Here is a 20609-nt window from a genome sequence, read left to right as displayed (position 1 = left end):
AAAGTATATACCTTTGAGGGTTTCTAGCAAAAAAGACATTACTAGACCAACTGTAGAGTCTTCTCTGCTTAAATAGCCTTTGTTATCTTCATTGCATGCTTCAAAAACCTACAGAAAGAGATTTGCATTAAAAACCAATAAACCTAACCTAGGATTTTTTATTTTGCTTAACTGTTACAGGAAAAACAAAAGAAACACTTGTTGAATCACCTCTATTCATCTACTTTGTTCCAGTAAAATTGAAAATGGGCAAGTCCATTCAGTTTGGGATTTTTAGGTTAAAATAAATTTTTTCATACTGCTACATTTTATGTGCTTATGATGAAAAAGCTTTTTGCAAACTTAGAATACATAGTACAGACTTCTGGGAAACAAATCACGTGAAATTTGCTTCTACCAGACCATACATTTTTTCTTGAAGAATGCCAGATAGCTTTAACTCTCATTAAGCCACTATACAGACAGGAATGAGAAGAGCGTGCAATGAAAGGGTAGTCAGAAGCCATCAAATTTTCTGTGGTACTTATAGAAGACAAAACAGCATTTCCAGAGCCTATACTTAGAGACTACATACTTAACATAGGAATCCATCCAACATTCCCAAGAGCTTTTCCCACAGAACACCTTCAGCAAGGGTTGATAACACAGCATCATATCTTACAGTAGCGAAGGTTTATCCACAGAGCATTTCAGGGAAAACCGCTATACACAGCCCTGCAGACAAGCACTGAGGAAATTTCACAAACCAGCTGAATTTTCAGGAGAGATTTTCTAAGAGCAGCCTACCCTTTTCACTGCGTGTTGACACTTCCAGAATTTGTTAACTGCAGCCACAAGCTTACAATAAATTAAGAGTAACGAAAACCAAGCGCTCAGTTCACCGCAGCAGCCGAAGCGCGCTTTGATGCGGGCCGCGCTCCTCCTTTGATTAATGTTACACCTGCTTTCCTCCTCTCCGTGCCGAAGCCCTCACGCAGTTATCTCATTAGCGGGGCACTTCAAACACAACAATTAACACCGCGCCGAGCGAAACCATTATGCAAATTCCGCACCTGCCCATAACTAATATTAAGGTCCAATGAAGGCTCGTTAGAATAACTCAGCTCACTGAGACGCGCCGGCTTTGCCGGTGCAGCACCCGGAGCCGCCACCCGGAGCCCTCACGGCGGCCGCGCGCCACCGCCTCGGGGGCGGGGCTGCGCTGGAGAGGGCGGGCCGGGCCTGGGCCTGCTCTCGCTCCCCAGCGCGGGCGCTGCCGGGCGGGCGGCGGGGCGGTGAGTGAGTGAGTGCCGGCGGCGGCAGGGCGGGCGGCGGGGTGGTGAGTGAGTGCTGGCGGGGGGCCCGGCCGGCTGCAGGCCCCGAACGGCCGGGGCTCTTTGGTACCGTGGCCCGCGCGGTGCCTCCCCCAGCCGCGGGCGCTGCTTTCACTGTGGAGCGGCGGCGGGAGCCGCGGCCGCATGGCCCTCGGCGCGCTGGGGGCGGCGGCTGTCGGGTTCTGCCGCCGGGGTTTAGCGGGGAGGCACAGCGGAGGGGCTCGCTGGGGCCACGGGGGTGACGGGGGAAGGCCGCGGTCCCGGGGTGTTCCCGCGGGGGCTGCCGGAAAGCGCCTCCCCGGCTGGGCCCGGGCTCCTCAATCCGCAGGGCGCGCTGGGTCGCTCAGCCATGGGGCAATATCTGTGTCGTGCAAATCACACCTCTGATTTTTAGAATGCTTTCCTCTATCTTAGCCTGTTTTCCATGTGCGGGTTTTCACGTTTGTAGCTTCCCATTTGATGGTTGCCCCTATTGCACGTGTTTCTTTGTTTCCCGGGCACAGAAACAAGCCTTGTACGCTGTGAAATTTCCCGGAGCTTCTTCCACATACCGAAGCACAGTTCTTTAGTAATAAACAAGTGGGAGCTAGGAAGGTAGACAGACTTGACCATAACAAAAACGTTCAATTTTTGCTTGGTGTTTTTCCATTTCTAGGAACATGCTTCAGGAGGGCGCACACGGTAAATGGACAGTGTCTAGCAGTGATGAAAGTGCCGAGGAAAATTCGGACGGTGAAAAACCATGTACATCTTCACTATCGGATGCTGCGTGTGGTAGAACGAGTGAACCACAATATCCATGCTCTGAAGCTAGGAAAGCTGCTCACAAGAGAAAAGCTTCCCCCGTGAAGTTCACTGATACAAGTCTTTCTGCAGAAGCACCTCCAGCAGTAAAACAGAGACCAAGCCAAGAAGGTTCAGGTTGGTGTCTTTCTAGTAGTGATGAAGAGCCTGAAGATCAGCAAAAGCATGTCCACAAAGAAACAGTGAAAGAAGAAAAACACGATGTGTCCAAAGAGCATCCTTTGAATCTTTGCAAAGATGACAAACTCTCAGAGAATCTGAAAGAAGAGGAGTATAATGTAACATCCAGTGAAGCCCAAGATATCTGGGATTTGGTAACTGGAGGCAATCCTTTCAGTTTTTTTCTCACTAAAGTCAGTGGAATTGAACGGAACTATAATTCTGGAGCCCTGCACATAAAAGGTGAACAAGTGGCTTCTACTACTAGAGGGCTTTTGGGAGAAACAAGGGAATGCTTATTTTTATTTTTAAATGCAGCTATTTCTTGGTGTTGCTGAGGTTTCATACTCTAAATGTGCAGGTTTGTAGAAATTGATTCTGTTATCTGGACCTTTCTCTTTTAGAAGTATAGTGTGTAAAACACTATCTGCTGATACTTTGTTGCAACTTAGGCTGCAGAAGTCTAATGTGAATTTAGCCAAGGCAAGTCATGCTGCTTCTCATTGCTGCTTTCCCTGTGAGCTAGTCTGGGGAAAACCACCTAAAGGGGCACTTAAAGGGGTGCTTTACTTGGGTGCATAACTCTCTGAGTAGTTGTTTGCACTTGCCTTTGTGCTGCTGAGTGGTTTGGACCTAGTAATTCACTATTACTAGATTAAGTACTTCAGAAATTCTGTGTCGGGGGTTCATGGATCTGTTTAAATTCAGCTGGGAGAGAGCTGTCCATCAGTCAAGATGGAGTCTTTGGAGTACAATACTGATGCCTCAGGAATGTTCTGTTAGTTGCCTTTTGATGTAAGGGGGGAAAGAGCTTTCTGCACCTGTAAACATCCCTGTAGTTAGAAATAAAATCTTACGCATCACAAGACAGAATCAGAAACAAGAATTAATAAGAGAATTGTGTATAGTTTCCTGTGTTACTGTGATTGAACTATGGATAGACATATCCCACAATCAGTCTGCAGCAGATAAATAAGCAGATTAATAAGCATTGTTAAGCCCTTATTGCTGCTACTCTGCCACAGTTCTTCAAGCTCACTTGATAGGAGAGAGAGCAATTTGATGTCCCTTTCTCAATATGATGTTGGACGTTTTCCTAATCAGCTTTTAAAACTTGTTTTCTGCTTTGAGAGGATTATTAATTTTTGTAAGCATATGATCCTGAATGATTCACAGGAGAGTCAATGAAAGAGTAAACCTGTGAATGCCCCTGTTACACCAGGTCTATGAACGATCTGGCCCTTGTGCTGTGGTAGTTATCAAGCTGTTCAAGATGCTATATGTTTACTTGAAGTCTTTTTTTATTTATTTATGCTTTAATATTTTTAATAGATATTTTGTCTCCTCTTTTTGGAACTCTCATATCTTCTGCCCAGGTGAGTTTCCTGTTTGTCAAACTGATTTCTCTTGCTTGTTTCACTTCATTAATCTTAAACTTGGTAATCTGTGCTTGTGCCATGTGGCTGATATTAAATGTTTTCAACTGTTGAACAATTTATTGAAATATAAACACAATCCTATGTTTTGCTGTAGAATTCAGGCAATTATAAGACTACTTTCTCCTGTTTTTGAGGAAAGTGCAAATGAGAAGTGTGAATTTATGTTCATATAAATGAGGTTTGTTGAATGAAAGAAAGAATGCATTGCAATCTAGGAATAATATCTTTGTTATTGCCTAGAAGTTTTGCTATCATTCATGATATAAACACATGACAAAGAGATGATCCTTGAACCTAAGCTTTTACATTATGTGCATGTGATTCTTTTTTTCCCTGGATGGTAAATTTTATGAGTACTAATGCACACTTTTGAGAAACTTAAATTCATTCTTGAATTGTTAAAGAGGAATGAAAGAAAGGATATAAAAGTCAAAAATACACCTGTTTTTAGAATGTTATATATGAGGTAAGTAGTAATGTGTGATGAACATAAAAAGTGCTTTTGCTGTAGTTCCTTGATATAGCTGTTTTTCTCTTTTTAATGAGTCTATTTTCTTTTTCTTACTTACAAGTTTAACTACTGTATAGACGTGGGATGGCTTGTAAGACAGTACCCGCAGGAATTCAGGTATGTTTATTTTACAAAGGTGAAATGATGACATTTCCAGACCATTTCTGTTCATACAAGGTCCTGTTATAAGTGAATGATAAACACTTCTTTGCAGTGCAGATGATTGTTACCAACTTGATATACATAGACTTAGTTTTCTTTCTTCTCTCATTCCACATTCCAGTTAGTTCTCTGATTTCTTGACTCTTTTTTAGACTGGAAAATAGTCAGAGTTCAGGATAGCTGGTTTCTGATTGTTATTAGTTAACACTGAGGAGGTTCCACTGTGGGCCTCAATGAGATGGCAGTAGATGACCTGGAAGGATGGAACAAGAAGCTTTTTGCTGTACAGTTCACTGAGTCAAAGAGCCAGATAGAGCAAGAGAAAGGAGAGAATGTAGGAGGGGCACAAGAAAACTGTGTGGAAAGGATCAGGATGATTTCATGGATATGATATAGTAAGGTGATGAGTATTGTCATAAAAGCAGTTCATGTTTGCTTGAAATTCCTTTCTGTAAATTGCAAACTCCTGCAGATGGAGTGAGCATATAATGTGCCTGGGTTTTTTTTGTTTGTTTGTTTTTTGTTTTGCTGGAAGTGCAGTAGAACCAGAATTCACAGAATCACAGAGTGGGTAAGGTTGGAAGGGACCACATTGGGTTCAGCAGCACACCACTCCTTGTGGGATCCTCCACTACATGTGTCAGAAAGCTGTCATCAATGCTTTCAAGGAGCTTCCTCTACTGTTTGTGCTTTGCTGTGTTGCTTCTCCAGCACATGTCAGGGTAGTTAGTCCCCCACAAGAGCTTGGGTCTGAGGCTGCTTGTACTGCTGCTGTAGAAGGCCTCATCCTCTTAGCCCTGCTGATCAGATGGCAGCAGCAAATGCCAACAACAGTGTCACTCTTACTCATCTGCTTTTTTATTCTAACCCCTAACATCTTGATTGATATGTTCCAAGTGTTGCCTCATGTAGAGGGCAACCCCACTACTGCACCCTTCTGTTTTTTCCTAAACAGCAGGTAGCCCTTCATGACAATATTCCAGTTGTGTGTGCTATCCCACCATGTCTCTGTAATTGCAATGAGATCAAAGCCCTGTGACTGCACACAGCTCTCCAGTTCCTTCTGTTTGTTCCCTGTACTATGGTATGCAGGTGCTTTATGGAAGTATCTCAGTGTGCCAGTATCCCAGAGGGAGTGCAAAGAGATTCCCCATAGTCCTGTCTTGTAGTTATATATTTGGCTGCCTCTACTCTGTGCAGTTATCTCCATCCTGTCCATCATTCCCTGTAGCTGGCAGGAGAGAAGAGAACACAACTTGTGCTCCAGTTGTCCCAAGGCCTTGAGGTCCCTCTCACTTGTCAGCAGTCTTGTTGGGACTTTGTTGGTACTCACTTGAAAAACCCATAATAATCAGTGGGCTGAGTTTTCTTGGTGGTCCAGTCTCTTACCCGGACCCCAGGAGGCAACACACCTCCCTATGGATTAGATCTGGTTGGCAGGACCAGAAATTTGCTTTTAGGAAGAGAACACCAAATTACTGCCAGAATTATTAGACCTTTATTAGACCTTCTCCCTTTCCCTATCAATCTGCCACCTTCTCTGTAAGATAATAATTTCTAAATTGTCTTAGGTTCACATTGTATATATTGGTGCTTTTGAAAGCTTATATTTCTCTGTTCAAGCTCTAGGGAAAGAGTTTCTTTCATGATCTTGTATTAAGAGTTTTTATTTTGGTGCCTGCTTTACTCCACACTACCTGTTTCCCTTTTTTTTTTTTTCCTGTTACAATGTTCCAGTGTCTATTCTTTAGAGGTTCTATTGTAGTTACTGCTATTTTGAGTTAGTTAATAAGGCATATTGATTTCAGTGCCATCTTTCTGCTGGACTGTCAGATTTAGGGGCCAGATATAGCTACATGAAGGAATGGTTTAGGCTAATTGCTGATTCACTTGATGTTTTAATGGTAATCCCCTTTTGTTTAAGGAAGAAGCCATTGCTGATAGTTCATGGTGAGAAGAGAGAATCCAAAGCTGAACTAATTGCACAAGCACGGCCTTATGAGAATATTAGCTTTTGTCAGGTAATTAACATTTGTATCATCCTTTGGTTGAAGTTAAGCCATATCTTACACTCAGAGTCTTGTTAGTGATGAAAAGACACCTTATGTGTGAAGGCTTTTGTTACACTTTGAGGAATATCCAGGATACCAGGGCCATAGGAACATGGTGACAGTGATCTTGGTCAGATATGATTATGGTAGGCTTCACTCACAAAAGTTTGTACAGAATAGCTGCCCACAGAAATGCTACAGGGCTCACAGAAGAGCTGCTCACCTTCTCCACTAACATGTTACATTCAAGTTCTTACAGTAGCTGAAAAGGAAGCATTATTTTTGTGTAAAGCACTGAACTTAGTCCTAGTGTCACTATAATCTTAAATCTCATCAGAGAGTTATTATTTCCCAAATATGTTTTACACAAGAAAATGCTGATATGAATAATCTCCATAATACTGTTAAAATTGTTGTAAGCATGCTTCCTGGCACATGCCATTTTACCTCTGATGTTCTGTTCATTGTTTTGCTGTCCCTAAGTGGTGAATCCATTGCCTTCATCCTGGGGAAGGATGTGGCTATGGCAATTTGCCAGTGTTTCAGGATTTTGCCAGGTGAAATATATTAATGATCATGGGGACACTGTGCTCTTTGTTAGGAGGAGAATGATCTTGGAATTTTGTTCTCTTTGAAACAGTCTGGTAATCCTGAGTTTCCTGTTGAATGTGGACCCAGTACGGCAGGTGTGTCCTCACTGGTGTTCAACAGTGGGGAAGCATCCCCTCCCTTGACTGGCAGCACTCCTTCCAATGCAGGCCAGGACCCTGTAGTCATCTTTCATGCAGGGGCACATTGCTGGCTTCTGTTTCATGTCCAGCAGGAACCTTGAGTTATTTTCTGCTGACTATTTCTGAAAATACTGCTAGTAAAAGAGGCACAAATTCTGGAACAGTTCCAGCATTACCATTTAAATCTAGCTTGTGAAAAGTGCATTAGAATTATGGAGAAGGAAGATAATGTATTTTGTGATCTGTCCACTAGAGAGCAGTGAAATTAAACAAAATAAGAAGCAATGCACAATAGCAATTTTTAATGATCAACTTTTAATTTTGTAGGCTAAACTGGATATTGCATTTGGAACTCACCATACATAAGTAACACCATGAAGCAGAAAGGTTGCAGTAAAACTGGAGTTCATAGAAATTGTTGAGTCTTAAAGCTTCCATAAACATCTTCTATTTAGAGATGACAGGATTGTTCTAGTTTAATGAGACAAATTAGCCATTTGAGTACATATGAGATGTGGAGGTTAAACAGTTGAAGTTGAACTGGTCTAAGACAGGGGTGGACTGCAGGTCCTGGCTCTTAACCATGCCTTAATACCAAAACTGTAATGCAAACTTGTTCAGTCATAGCCAGGATGGATACAACACTGATTTACTATGTTTTTCAGTTCATGTGGAGGATCTGAAAATAACTAGCAAATCTGGGGGTCTTCTGAAGAAAAAAGCTTGAATTGGATATGATAGAAGTGTCTTAAGGTGAATTTTATAGATGGAAATCGACAGAAAAGAACAGATCTTATGTTTTAGCAAAGATCATTTGAGTTCAGTTTGGGTTTCAGATCTCATCCTTTAGGATCACATGGATATGCTGCTTTTACACAGCTAATGAAAACTTGGATATGAAAATCTGAGAAATTTTTTTACAAAAGATACAGATGTGCATGTTTATCTCAGTCACTACTTTTAAAATTCTGTTGTGCTGTAGCTTAAGAGTTATGATAAATAAGTAGCTTTTTGCCATCACAATGTTTAGCTGTATACATACCTACTTTTAAGGTAGAAGTCAGTTAAAGAGGAAGTAACTAGGTTTTTTTAATAAATTCAGTTATCAGTAAAGGCCTTTGTGTTCCTTAGTTCTTTTTCTGACTGTCTGCAAAAAGATAAGTGTCTAAAGAGCTGTGCAAATATAGGAAATGTTCTGCAAATATTCACTTTGTTGTGGGTAATTAGTTGCATGAAATGTTAAACTGTACTCTGGAATAAAATATGTGGGGATAGTCTAATGACTGCCATGTGAGCTTGCAATGCATGGATTGAAGTCTTAAGTGCTTGCATGATGCAGAGCATATTTTTGAAAATAATTACCTTGAAACCTTTTAATGAATTGCTAATTTATTTCCTACTCTCAGTGTACTTGAAATAAATGAAGAGTTATATATCTTTTTTTTTAAGGAAAATGATGTTGTTGCTGTATGAAGAAGGTCTTCGAGTTGTGATACATACATCCAATCTTATTGCTGATGATTGGCACCAAAAAACTCAGGGGTAAGCAACAATCCCTAGTAGGTGAATGCTTAATACTTTCCATAGGTGTTTGCTTCTGCTGGAGATGGGATATTAGGTGATCTAGTGTTGCAAGCCTTACACTCTTAAAATAGAGCTATTCTAAAACAAAAATTTTAAAAATTTGACTTAGAGAATTGGTAGCTGTCTGGGTCTGAACTTTTCTTGCTTCTCCTGTAAATAAAACTGTTTTCTGAGTTGGCTGATAGCTTAAAATCAATCTGACTGATACAAAATTTTATCATGCTGTGCTGAGTCTTTGAAAAAACTTTGTAGCTATAAAGTACCATTTAAATAGATCTGAAGCAGCTATTTTAAAATTGTCCTAATCCTGCAAGAATAATGTGGACGTGCAAATGTTGTGCTTTTGTTGTGACTGTATCTAGAATGTAGTCTAATAAATGTTTGGCATTATTGGCTCTGTAATACAGTAGATGACCTAGTATTCACCCAATATCCTTTCCTAGGAAGGATTTTTTTTCCTGTCTTATTTTTTGGTAGGAGTCTTTTGACTTAATGACCAGCTTAGGACATGGTTTTGTTGAGAGCACAAAAGACAGGATGCAGTGGCATGTTCATATAAGGGTCCTCAAACTTCAGTTTTTTTGGCTATTTTTATGGGAGCATTTTTCTAGTTAGATGACCACAATAAATCAGGGTATAAAATTTCTTCAAACTAATGGGAAGTTGTTTTTCAGAGGTTACTTTCACTTTGACATCCATTTTGCTGCCATTAAATATGGCAGGATTTTGAGACTTTACTTGTCTGAGACAAGCTCTTTGAGTGGCAAAAACAGGCAGTGGTTTTTTTTTGCCTTTAAATCTTATGGGTGGCTTTAGTATCATATGGCAGTTAGCTTTTCAGAAAGCTGAGAAGGCATGAAAATACCTACTGGGATACTTAACAAGTTCCCCTACTTGTCAAATATGAGAAATAGTTTTCTTTTTTAGCTTTTGCATACTGCACTGTTATGCAGGATCACAATATGGTGGTTCTGAATTTGAAAGGGTAGTATCAACACATTGTAAAGTTGATAATGCAGAATCTTTGGTTCCCATGGCTGCAGTAATGTGTGAGTGGAAAGAAATACTAAATGTTTTCCCTGGTGGTCTCCATCCTATTTTACTCTAAAGGAGGTTCTTGAGAGACAATGTATTACTGTGGGCTACTCTTCAAATATATAAACCTTTCAGATGCTTTAATTGGTGATTTTCTAGGCAGTTGCACAAACCAGAAGTTTAGCAGAACATATTGCAATGTTCTATTCCTGTAGAAAATGTTGATGAAAGAACTGATGGTTGCTAAGTCTGAGCCTGACCAGTTAGTACAGACATTTTTAGTTAGTATCACAATGAATCTGTCAAGTATTTGTTTAGGACCTTCAGATGTGTTTTACTCCCATACTAAACCCATGTGTTATTAATGCATGGTGTGCTTGTTTGTATGGCTGATTTTTTCTTTTTTTTTTCTTTTCAGAATATGGTTAAGCCCTTTATATCCAAGGCTACCTAAGGGAGCATCTGGTGGTGAATCTGCAACTAATTTTAAATCTGACCTAATAAGTTACTTGGCAGCTTACAATTCTCCTGCACTCAAGGAATGGATAGATCTGATTCAGGAACATGATTTATCAGAAACAAGGTATATATAATCTTAAAGTAACTTGCACTGTGGGTTTTTTTTCTTTTTTTTTCTAGAAATTAAATATCTGTGTTAGGATCTGTTAGACCTCGTGTTTATTTTGTAAGGTAATCTTGTTTCAGGCTGGAGTGTTCATACATGACTCTATGTGGTTTTAAAAAATTTCTCTTATGTAGATTATGTCAAGTAGACCAACTTCTAGTTTTATAAGGATTCATTTTAAAAGAAGAAAGAAATGTACACCAGCAGCAACTTTACAGAAGGTAGCTATGAAGTAATAAGGACTTGGTTTCATTTGAGCTAGTCTGGCTCAAGTATTTACTCCAGTAATATTACCAGTGGAAAAAACTGTGTTGTATAGAGTTTGTCATGTAAGAGAGATCATGTAAGCAAAGGTTACTGGAATGAGGCAGAGTTTAATCAACATACATATAGAATTTTGTCTATAACAGGCATGGATTGGTTTTGGTGGGCAGTATTGTGTCTAACTGGTCTTGGAATAGTCTTCTCTAATATCACATTGCTGATATTACTTTAAAAAAATTCAGGATGCTTAATTTACTTCTGATAAGTAGTTGCACGTAAATATGAGCATTTACTTCAGAAAGTGTAAATCTCCCTAGCAACTTAATTGCTGTTTTATAATCTGAACAAGAATTGTTGAAAAGAAAAGCTGAAAATGGTCACATACTGTGGTGGTAGTGAAGACTGAAACCTTGTCTAGTTTATACATTATAAAGTGCTTTTATTTTTACACAGTGTCTTAAAAGATTGGAGGGGTAAAAAAAAAAAGTGTGTACTTTAAATCAGGTGAGCTAACAGCTGCTCTGATTGCATTGATAATCAGCATGAGTTTAAACAGATGAGTTGAGCCCTAGCTGCTAGGAATTTATGCATGTGATAGGAAAGTCACTTGTTAGGATAAGGATTGCCATTTGATGTGCTGTTGGGGGCATTCAGTCATGAATAAAGTTAGCCATGAGATGTATACAGTGGGGAGCAGCAGCTTAAAGATGCTTGTTGTGACTTTAGGCAGGTCTCTTCCCTCTTTTCAGGTTAAAGTCAAATGGGTTACTAAACCCATTATTAGGAAGTGTTGAAAAAGCTGTACTTTGCATCTGGACTGTTAGGTGCCCAAATGAAAACTCATACCTGAATCTGCTGATTTGGATGTAGCAGTAGATTGGCTTTACTCAAAATCATGTGCCCAGTTTGGGACAAATGAGCTGTTTGTGTGTATTGCCAGCGTTATCTATCTTCTGCATTTTTGCACACTGGAAAAGATCTAGTTCTTGTCTCTGCTGTAGAACAGCCTGGTGATGCATGACAGCCATGCAGGAGGCTGATAATAAATTCTACAGTTGAAATTCCACTTTTCTTTGTATTATAAATCCCATGAGAGACATTAAATATTTATGGTTGCGCTTGAGTGTTCAATCTTGCTGGTAAGTTTTACTTAAATATCTTGCTACTTTGAAACCAAAGCACCTGAGATCTACAAAAACCTGTTGTTTTTTTCTATTTTTAGAGTGTTTCTGCTTGGTTCTACCCCTGGACGATATCAAGGCAGTGATAAAGAAAAGTGGGGCCATCTTAGGCTCAGAAAGGTACCAAAACCGTAACTTTCATTGTTGATATTCTTTAAAATGTAAATAGAATTTTGGACAGAATTCTTCAGTTCCTTCTGGTTTTTCCAGCTATCATCAGTCTTTTAATACATTGTTACAGTTAAAGTTAGCAATAACATGTGTAGGCTTGCAACTTAGAACTTAACTTAATCTGTCTACTGATGAAAAATACAATAAAAAATGCTTTTATGAGTACATTAGCAATAAAGAGACTAACGAGAATCTCCATCATGTTTTGGATGCAGGGAGAGACATAGTGACAAAGGATGAGGCAAAGGCTGAGGTGCTTGATGCCTTCTTTGCCTCTGTCTTTAACAGCAGGACCTGTTCTCCATGTGTTCAGCTCCCCAAGCTGGAAGACAGGGACAGAGAGTGGAATGAGACCCCCATAACCCAAGGGGAACTGGTCAATGATCTGCTGCAACACTGAAATGGACACAAGTCCATAGGACCAAATGGAATCCACTGAGGGAGCTGGGAAGAGTGCTCATTGAGCTGCTTTCAATCATTTGTCAGCTGTTCTGGCTAACTGGGGAGATCCCAGTTAGTGACTGGATACCCAGGTCATTAGGCCCAATCAGCAGGAGTATGAAGGCAGATCCTGCTTGGCTAACCTGATCTCCTTCTGTGACAGCCTGGTGGGTCAGGGAAAGGCTGTGGATATTGTCTGCCTGACCATTAGTGAAACCTTCAAACAGAATTCTCCTGGAGAAACTGTCTGCTCCTGTTCCTAATGGGTGCACTCATTGCTGGGTTGAAAATTGGCTGGATGGCAGATCTCAGAGTGGTGAATGGAGTTACATCCAGCTGGCAGATAGTTACAAGTGGTGTTCCCCCAGGCTCCTTATTGAGCCCACTAAGTTGGAGGGGAGTGTTGATCTGCTGGAGGGTGGGAAGCTTCTCCAGAGGGATCTGGACAGGCTGGATTGATGAGTGGAGATCAGCTGTGTGAGGCTCAACAAGACCATGTGCCTGCCAGGTGCTGTATTTGAGTCACAGCAACCCCAAGCAGCACTACAGGCTGGGGGCAGAGTGGCTGGAAAGCTGCCTAGTGGAAAAGGATCTGGGGGTGCTAGTAGACAACAGATGGACATGAGCCAGTGTGTGGCCAAGAAGGCCAGTGGCATCCTGGCCAGTGTCAGCAATGGTGTGGCCAGCAGGACCAGGGTAGGGATCATCCCCCTGTACTGAGCACTGGTGAGGCCACACCTCAAGTGCTGTGTCTTGGGCCTCTTATGACAAGAACAACACTGAGGTGCTGGAGTATGTCCAGAGAAGGGCAGCAGAGCTGATGAAGGATCTGGACCATGGTGCTGGTGAGAAGTAGCTCAGGGAGTTGGAGGTGTTCAGCCTAGAGAAAAAGGGCTCAGGAAGACCTTACTGCTCTTTACAGCTACTTGAAAGGACGTTGTAGCTGAGTGGGGTTGGTTTCTTCTCCCCAGTAACAAGTGATAGGACAAGAGGAAATGGATTCAAGTTGTACTGGTGGAGATAAAGTTTGGATATTAAGAAAAATTCCTTCCAAGTCTGTCAAGTATTGGAACAGGCTGCCCAGGGAAGTGTTGGAGTCACCATTCTTGAAGATATTTAACAGATGTGTAGATGTGGGATTTAGGGATATGGTTAGGGGTGAATGTGACAGTAATATTAATAGTTGAACTCCCTTGCCTTTAGAGGTCTTATGTTTATTTAGGTAAGCTGTAATGGTAAATCTTCAAGACTGCATATATCAAGTTTGCAGGGATCCCTCTTGTTTGGTTTGGACCCTTCTTGTTTTTGGTGGCGTTTTTTTGTTGTTTTTCAGAATTTGATGAGATATTTCATGTAATCTATTAAATGCTTCTCATAATTGAAGAATTTTTAACCTGCACCTCCTGCTGAAATGGCATTATTTCAAATACCATCATGAATTTTATATGAAAATCGAATGCTGTCTGTGGCAAACTTCTGTGACATACAGAATATTTATGTATCACATTGCTTTTCAACATGAGGTTACTCTTGTGGACATCCCTTTGCTCATTAAGAGCTTGTCCTTTCTGGTACACCTTGTCTGATGTTTTTTGCCTATTTAGACATAGAACGAAGAAAAAATAAAACAGAAAAAGCTTGTAAGGGAAAAAGATGATCTTGTGGTAGATGTTTCTGTGATTTAAAAAGGTTTTTAGTGACAATGGAGATAGACCTGATGATACTAACATTGATGACTGAAGCCATTAGATTGTGTGTTTTCTCTAGAGTGGGGTAAAGGTGGCAACTACATACAATTTAATATCTGTCTATATAAATCTGGTTTTAATGCGAATTTAAATTCCATTCACAGCTGAAGAACTCCTCTGAAAGGATCATTTCAGTTTTCTCTTCAATTGTTCTTTTTCCCCCTCTTATTGTAGACTTCTATTGTAGCTGGGTGTCATGGCTTTAGGATACAAGAGGAATTTTATGGCCAACAACCACCAAATATGAAAAATATTTAGTTGTTTTATTTGTTGGAACTTCTGAAGTTAATGTTTCATGTTTTTAGAAAGAGCTGCTAACATTCTTTTCACCATTATTTAATGGGTGGCTTTGGTGCTTTTGGATAAAACTTGTGATATTTAATCTTCTCTTGAAGTGAGTTTATTTGGAAAGCCTGATGATTTTTTTTTATTTCAAAGTTAAATATGTAGTATGAATGTTAATCTCCTTCATTATCAGAAGTAAATTACAAAGGATTTATTGAATCAAAAGTGATATCGAACTGATGAAGATATTTGGTGTGTGTTGAGGTCTAACAGTGTTTTAATTCCCCCCACCAGCTTCTGAAGGAGCATGCTGTGTCAATACCAGCACAGGAGTCCTGGCCTCTTGTTGGACAGTTCTCAAGCATTGGTTCAATGGGAGCTGATGGGTCCAAGTGGCTGTGCTCAGAGTTCCAGGAGAGCCTGGTGGCTGCAGGCAGCAGTGTGACAACTTTCCGTAAATGTGATGTCCCAATTCATTTGGTATGTCTTTGAGATGCTGGTGACCTTTATTTAACACTTAATCGTTTGTTTTGGAAATCTTAGTCATTGTTTTGCTTTTAACTTTTGGAAGACAGTAATGGAGTTTTGATCATGAAATTATATATATGCCACTTAAAGCCATTTAGTTGTATGTGGTTTGCTACAAAAATGTACCATAATTTCCATCTGCATGACACTAGATTTATATCATCTCATTAAAATTAGCTTCTCATTCTATAGCTTGTCTTCCACTGGGTTTTATAGATGCAGCTGTTTTTCCTGCTGAGATGTAGCTGAATCCTTAGTCATTAATACCTTTGTTTATTAGCGGAATTAAGGGGAGAAGTAGAAAAGTTGGTGGCAGGAGTTTGTTAAATCATGGAAAAATGATGGTCAAGCTATGCCTTTACCATGTGCTAATTGCCCCTGCATACTTATATCCCACATTTGAAGTGTGAGACTAAAATATCACAAAATAATGTTAAGAACTAACTTTGGCTACTGTAGAAGTGGCTGAAGCAGTATTACTTGAGACTTGCTAGCTAATTTTGGTTAACTCTGTAAGAATGGTAAAAATACTAGACTTTCTGTGTTATTTGCACAATTGTAGTGGTAGGCTGCAGTGTAAATTTATTACTTTGAAAAAATGAAGCTTTTAATATTTATTTTTTCTCAAGTTTTCTTTCAAGTGTTTGTTTGAAAATTAACAGCTTGTCTATTCAGAGCTGTATTATTAAAGTTACTTTTTGTTCTACCTCCATGAAGGTTTATCCTACTGTGAACAATGTGAGGCAAAGTCTAGAAGGCTATCCTGGTAAGCAGATGAATCCCTGTTTATTTGCTTTTTGTGATCATAATGTCCTGCAAAATCACTTCAGTGGCTTATGTTAAATGAACATGAAGTTCTCATAATGTGATAGAATAGGTGACAGTAGAATCTTACTGCTTTTGCTGGAGCCCTGATTCCTGTTGTGATTGAATAGATAAGGTTTTGTGGGCATTGGTTTGTAACGTTTGTCTGTCCTAGCCATGTTCACATGTCACTGTATAGGAAAACATCAGCTCCTACCCACTGCTCTTACTCCAGCCATAATTTCATTTTGGCAGAAAATTCAGGTTTGAGTGTGTCAAGTTCTCCATCTGTTTTGAATGCAATTTCATTCTGCACATTAGATACAATAGAGGCTAAAGTGTTATTGGTCTTTTTTTTAATATTGTAATATACAACTGTTCTGTTCATTATTCCCATGTTTATTTTCATTAAGTCATATTTGTAAAAGCAGCCCCAGCCAACCTGAAACAGGAACAAGTACTGTAGTATTCTGATACAGGGAAGCTTCTGTTACTCAAAAACAAGTCTCCAAAAGGTCAAGGCAATTGGAAGAGATTCATGGGTACTGAAAGAAAAGAATTCTTTCCTGTCTGTAGCAAGGGTAAGAAGAAGGATCTGGGGACCCATAGGCCTGCCAGCCTCTACTTGATTCCTAGGAAGGTAATGGAACAAGGAATCCTGGAAATACTTCCAAACATATGATGGAAAAAAGAAGGTGACTCAGAGTAGTCAGCATAGATTTTTAAACAAGAGATTATGCCTAATTAACCTGAAGTCTTTCTATGATAAGTGGTTTGATGAATGAGGGAGTGCCCCTAGATGTTGTTAAGTTTACCTTTGTCTTTAAAGACTTTGTCATCTTCAACATCTTTACAATGATGTGATGAAGTACAGGCTGGATGAGTGGAAAGTGGGGCAGATTGGAAACTGGCTGAGCTGCCAGGTCTCAGAAGTTGTGAGCATTGGCACAAAGGGCAGCAGGAGGTCAGTGGTGGCATGTGCCAAGCACTGGGTGCTGGGGCCGTGTGCTAATGTCTTCATCAGTGACCTGGAGGGTGGGGCAGAATTCACCTGTAGGGAGTTTCCAGATAATACAGACTGAATAGGAATGGCTGATGTGTTGGATGGCAGTGCAGTCATCCAACTGCAGAGGAACTGTGCAGGCTGGAGAAATGAGCAGACATCAACCTCCTGCAGTGCAACCTCAGGCAGTGCTGAAGATGAACCAACAATGCAGCCTTGTGCAGTGGTGTTTGCAGGGGTTCCAGGACAAGGGAACGGATGAGAATCGTGACTGCGTGTTTCAGAAGGCTGATTTATTATTTTATGATATGTATTAAAAGAAAATGATATATAAAACTATACTGAAAGAATAGAAGAAAGGATTTTGTCAGAAGGCTAGCAAGGAATAGAAAGGAATGGAATGATACTAAAATCTTGTGACTGACCAGAGAGTCCGAGACAGCTGGACTGTGATTGGCCATTAATTAAAAACAACCACATGACACCAATCAAAGATGCACCTGTTGCATTCCACAGCAGCAGATAATAATTGTTTACATTTTGTTTCTGAGGCCTCTCAGCTTCTTAGGAGAAAAAATCCTAGCAAAAGAATTTTTCATAAAATATGTCCGTGACACCCTTGTAGCAAGAAGACCAGCAGAATCTGGGCTGTATCAGGAAGTACATTGCCAGGAAGTGATCTATCCCCTCTATTTGGCACTGGTGAGACCACTTCTGGAGTGCTGTGTCCAGTTGTTGACTTCACAGGACAATACAGATATGGACATACTGAACCAAAGTACTGCAGAAAGCCACAAAGATCAATAAGGGACTGGAGCATCTGTAGTAAAGGAGAGGCTAAGAGACTTGGATAATTCTTGGAACTCGGAGAAGAATGCTTTCCTGGAAAATCTTATGAGTGTATATAAATTAAGAGAAGATGCCATGTAGAGGCAGATTCTTTGCATGGTGACCAGGGAGAGAACAAAAGGCAATGTATGTACATAGGAATCTCCTGTATCTCAATTTATCCTTATAGAAAAATTGTTTTCTGATATTTAAATGGAATAGGATGCTCATAGAAGCTGTAGAGTTTTTTAACATACTCAAAGCCTGAGAGGACACTGTACTGAAGAGTGTGCTTTGCTGAACCCTGCTTTGGGCATGGAGTTACTCTAGATTATCTCCAGAGAGTGTTTCAACTTCAACAGTTCAGGAATTCTTTGGCTTTGCTGAATCATTAAAAGTGTTCCTGTTCCAAGCTATATAGGATAGCTATGTTCCTATGCATGACTAGCTTTTGAATTTTAGCAGCTGGTGGATTTTGAACATGGAGCTAGCATGAATGTTTTCAGAAGTTTTTGTCTTTCCTCTGGTTAGTGTTTGGACATACATAGAAATTGCAGCCAGAGAATTTATAGGTATAGGTTGTGGGGGAAAGAGAAGTGTTCTGAAGGTTTATTCTGATTTCTTGTTATTTTGCTTTTAATTTTGTTAAATTTTCTTTATACCCTTTAAAGTTTGTGCCTACTTTGCTCTCTTCTTAGTTATTATCTCACAGCAGCAAATAAGTAAATAATTCTAGAGGGTGAGACCCACTACACTTGGTGAATTATGACTCTGGGCAAATGAACAGCTCTGTAGGACAACTAACTAGACTCTGTAGTTAGTGCATTCCTGAGAGTAGTAAAGCTTTTGTAATGAGTTCTTTTGGTGTCTTCTAGGACATGTTGAATAGAGTAGGCTTTGCAGCATGCTTTTGCTACACAACACTTATATAATTCAGTATGCCTGGCTGATTCTTCTTAAATCCATTTCAAGAAATCACAACATGCATTAGCCAAAGGCCAAATCAATACAAATGTAATTTTATCATAGAAGTTCTTTTTAAAATAACATTGTTTGGGATTTGGAAGGTTTATTCTTTCTTTTGAAAGCTGCTTGATCTATTTCCTCTAGTTTGTATGGGTAGTGATTCCAATCTATTGATATCAAGTAGTATCATATAAAAAAACTACCCATAGTTCTCCCTATATACAGTTTCTGATTTTCCTAGTGTAAATGTGCTGTGTAGTGTTTAGGAACTTGCTAAATTATAAGAATGGAAAGAACTCCAGCAAGTATATACCATTTTATACTACTGGAGCACTTAACAATTTCCTGAAAGTAACTCATGAAGGTAGGGACAGATAGCTTATTCCCCAAGATGCTTGCTGCCTTTAGAATGTCTTCCAAAAAATAAATGTACATGTTCTGCTTTTTTCCTTAAGCTGGTGGCTCACTTCCGTACAGTATACAGACAGCACAGAAACAGCTGTGGTTGCATTCCTATTTTCAGTAAGTAGAACTCAATTCTTTGGGTTTTTTTTTAAATTCAGACTGTATGTTTAAAGTTAGTGCTATAATGTTTGAGTATTAAAAGCAAATAAGTGGAAGTGGTTACAGGTATGATATTCCTAAACTCCTTAAAATAAAGGCCTTTAGTTCCTTATCTGCTGGGTCTTCTCTCCAACAGCTGGTAGAAAACATGCTGTTCATGCTGTTTACCTAGAAAAACTATGTGTGATAATGTTGCTGCTGGATTTAGGTTTCTGTAAACTTTTATATAATGTTTCCTTCTCCAAACAGGAGTAATGTTACTCCTTTTTTTTTTTTTAAACTTCCAGTTGTATTTCTCTTTCCCCACTTGTGCCTCTGTATTAATGGGATTTCAACTGAGCCACAACACGACTAGAAAGGCTTTTTTTGGTGGTTGCTTTATTTTTTTCTTGTAAGTACAGCAGTCCTGCTGCAAAAATTCAGTCCCTTGTGGCAATATCTTTTGTTAAAGATGCCTGACATTTTCTATTAAAAATTTGTATTTCCATATGCTACTAGTTGTGCCAAATTCTAAGAGTCCAACACATTCCATGCCAGATGTCTCCCTCAGGCTGAATTGTTAAAAACTTATGCATGTTTAGAGAACAATGGGAAAAGTTGTTTTGCAAAGATCAAAAAAAATTAATAGAACTTGTAACCTCTTACAAGACCACAACTTCCCATTCCTTTCATCAGAAACTGTTAACTCTTCTGGACGGAAGTTGCTCTGGTAAGAAAATTTACCAAGTAAGATTGTGTTCAGTTGGGTGTATATTCAGGGGACTGAAACAGAATTGCTTGTGGCAGAGAGCATCCCCCATTCTAGAGTGAAGGTGATTGCTGTTGTGAACCTTGCTGGTCAATGTCTAAGGAATGGAACTCAGTGAGAAAGCATGTGAGGCTTTGTCTGCTGCTTTTAAACTGTGTCCTCTGAACATTCAGCAAAGGAAGAAAGCTGCAATCAACTTGAAACTTTCAAGGTTGTTCAGTCGTGATTCAGAAAGAAAAAAAATCATCAGTCTGGGGGAGTTTGTGCAGTCTTAATTGGGTTTCTGTAGTCATACCTCCTGAGAATCTTATTAGAGAAAAGATGTAACCTTTTTTCAGTTAGTCTCTTATTTAGTACACAGAATGTTACTTAATCATTATATAATTCATTGATTTATTCCTTTTCAATGAGAAAATGCCCACATAGCTGTCTCCAGGGGCCTGCTCTGGCAGCAAAAGGGCTGTTTGAAGTTCCTCTGTGGAATTGGCTGCAGATGGCAGTGGCCCTGCAGAATTGCTCTGTAGTGACTGCCCAGGTGCAGGCCCTTACCCTGCCAGAATGCAGCACAGCAGCCCTTGAGCAGAGCCTGCATGTAGACTCTTACCATAGAGCAGGAGGCACACTGCACCTTTTTATCTGTGGAACCTGGGACACACAGAAAACA

The 20609-nt window shown here is 39.9% G+C and overlaps 1 protein-coding gene across 2 annotated transcripts in view; it reads left to right on the top strand.

Annotated features, from left to right (window-relative positions):
* The first annotated feature begins 1120 nt into the window (after nt 1-1120).
* TDP1 (tyrosyl-DNA phosphodiesterase 1) overlaps nt 1121-20609 on the top strand; it is a 38766-nt gene continuing 19277 nt past the window's right edge. The window contains exons 1-12 of one of the 2 annotated variants that reach the window (XM_071426636.1): nt 1121-1274; nt 1969-2519; nt 3609-3652; nt 4288-4343; nt 6313-6409; nt 7498-7532; nt 8620-8712; nt 10208-10372; nt 11901-11979; nt 14799-14984; nt 15750-15798; nt 19089-19155. In XM_071426636.1, coding sequence (XP_071282737.1) covers nt 1973-2519; nt 3609-3652; nt 4288-4343; nt 6313-6409; nt 7498-7532; nt 8620-8712; nt 10208-10372; nt 11901-11979; nt 14799-14984; nt 15750-15798; nt 19089-19155 — 1418 coding nt within the window. In that variant the 5' untranslated portion in view covers nt 1121-1274; nt 1969-1972. Of the gene's footprint in view, nt 1283-1968; nt 2520-3608; nt 3653-4287; nt 4344-6312; nt 6410-7497; nt 7533-8619; nt 8713-10207; nt 10373-11900; nt 11980-14798; nt 14985-15749; nt 15799-19088; nt 19156-20609 lie in introns of both variants that reach the window. The other variant, XM_071426637.1, reaches the window with a different exon arrangement.

This window comes from Agelaius tricolor, unplaced genomic scaffold (assembly GCF_023055355.1).
Source record: "Agelaius tricolor isolate 1412-34295 unplaced genomic scaffold, bAgeTri1.0.p SCAF_5, whole genome shotgun sequence".
In the NCBI taxonomy this organism is placed as follows: domain Eukaryota; kingdom Metazoa; phylum Chordata; class Aves; order Passeriformes; family Icteridae; genus Agelaius; species Agelaius tricolor.
This window is presented reverse-complemented; position numbering and strand designations above follow the sequence as displayed.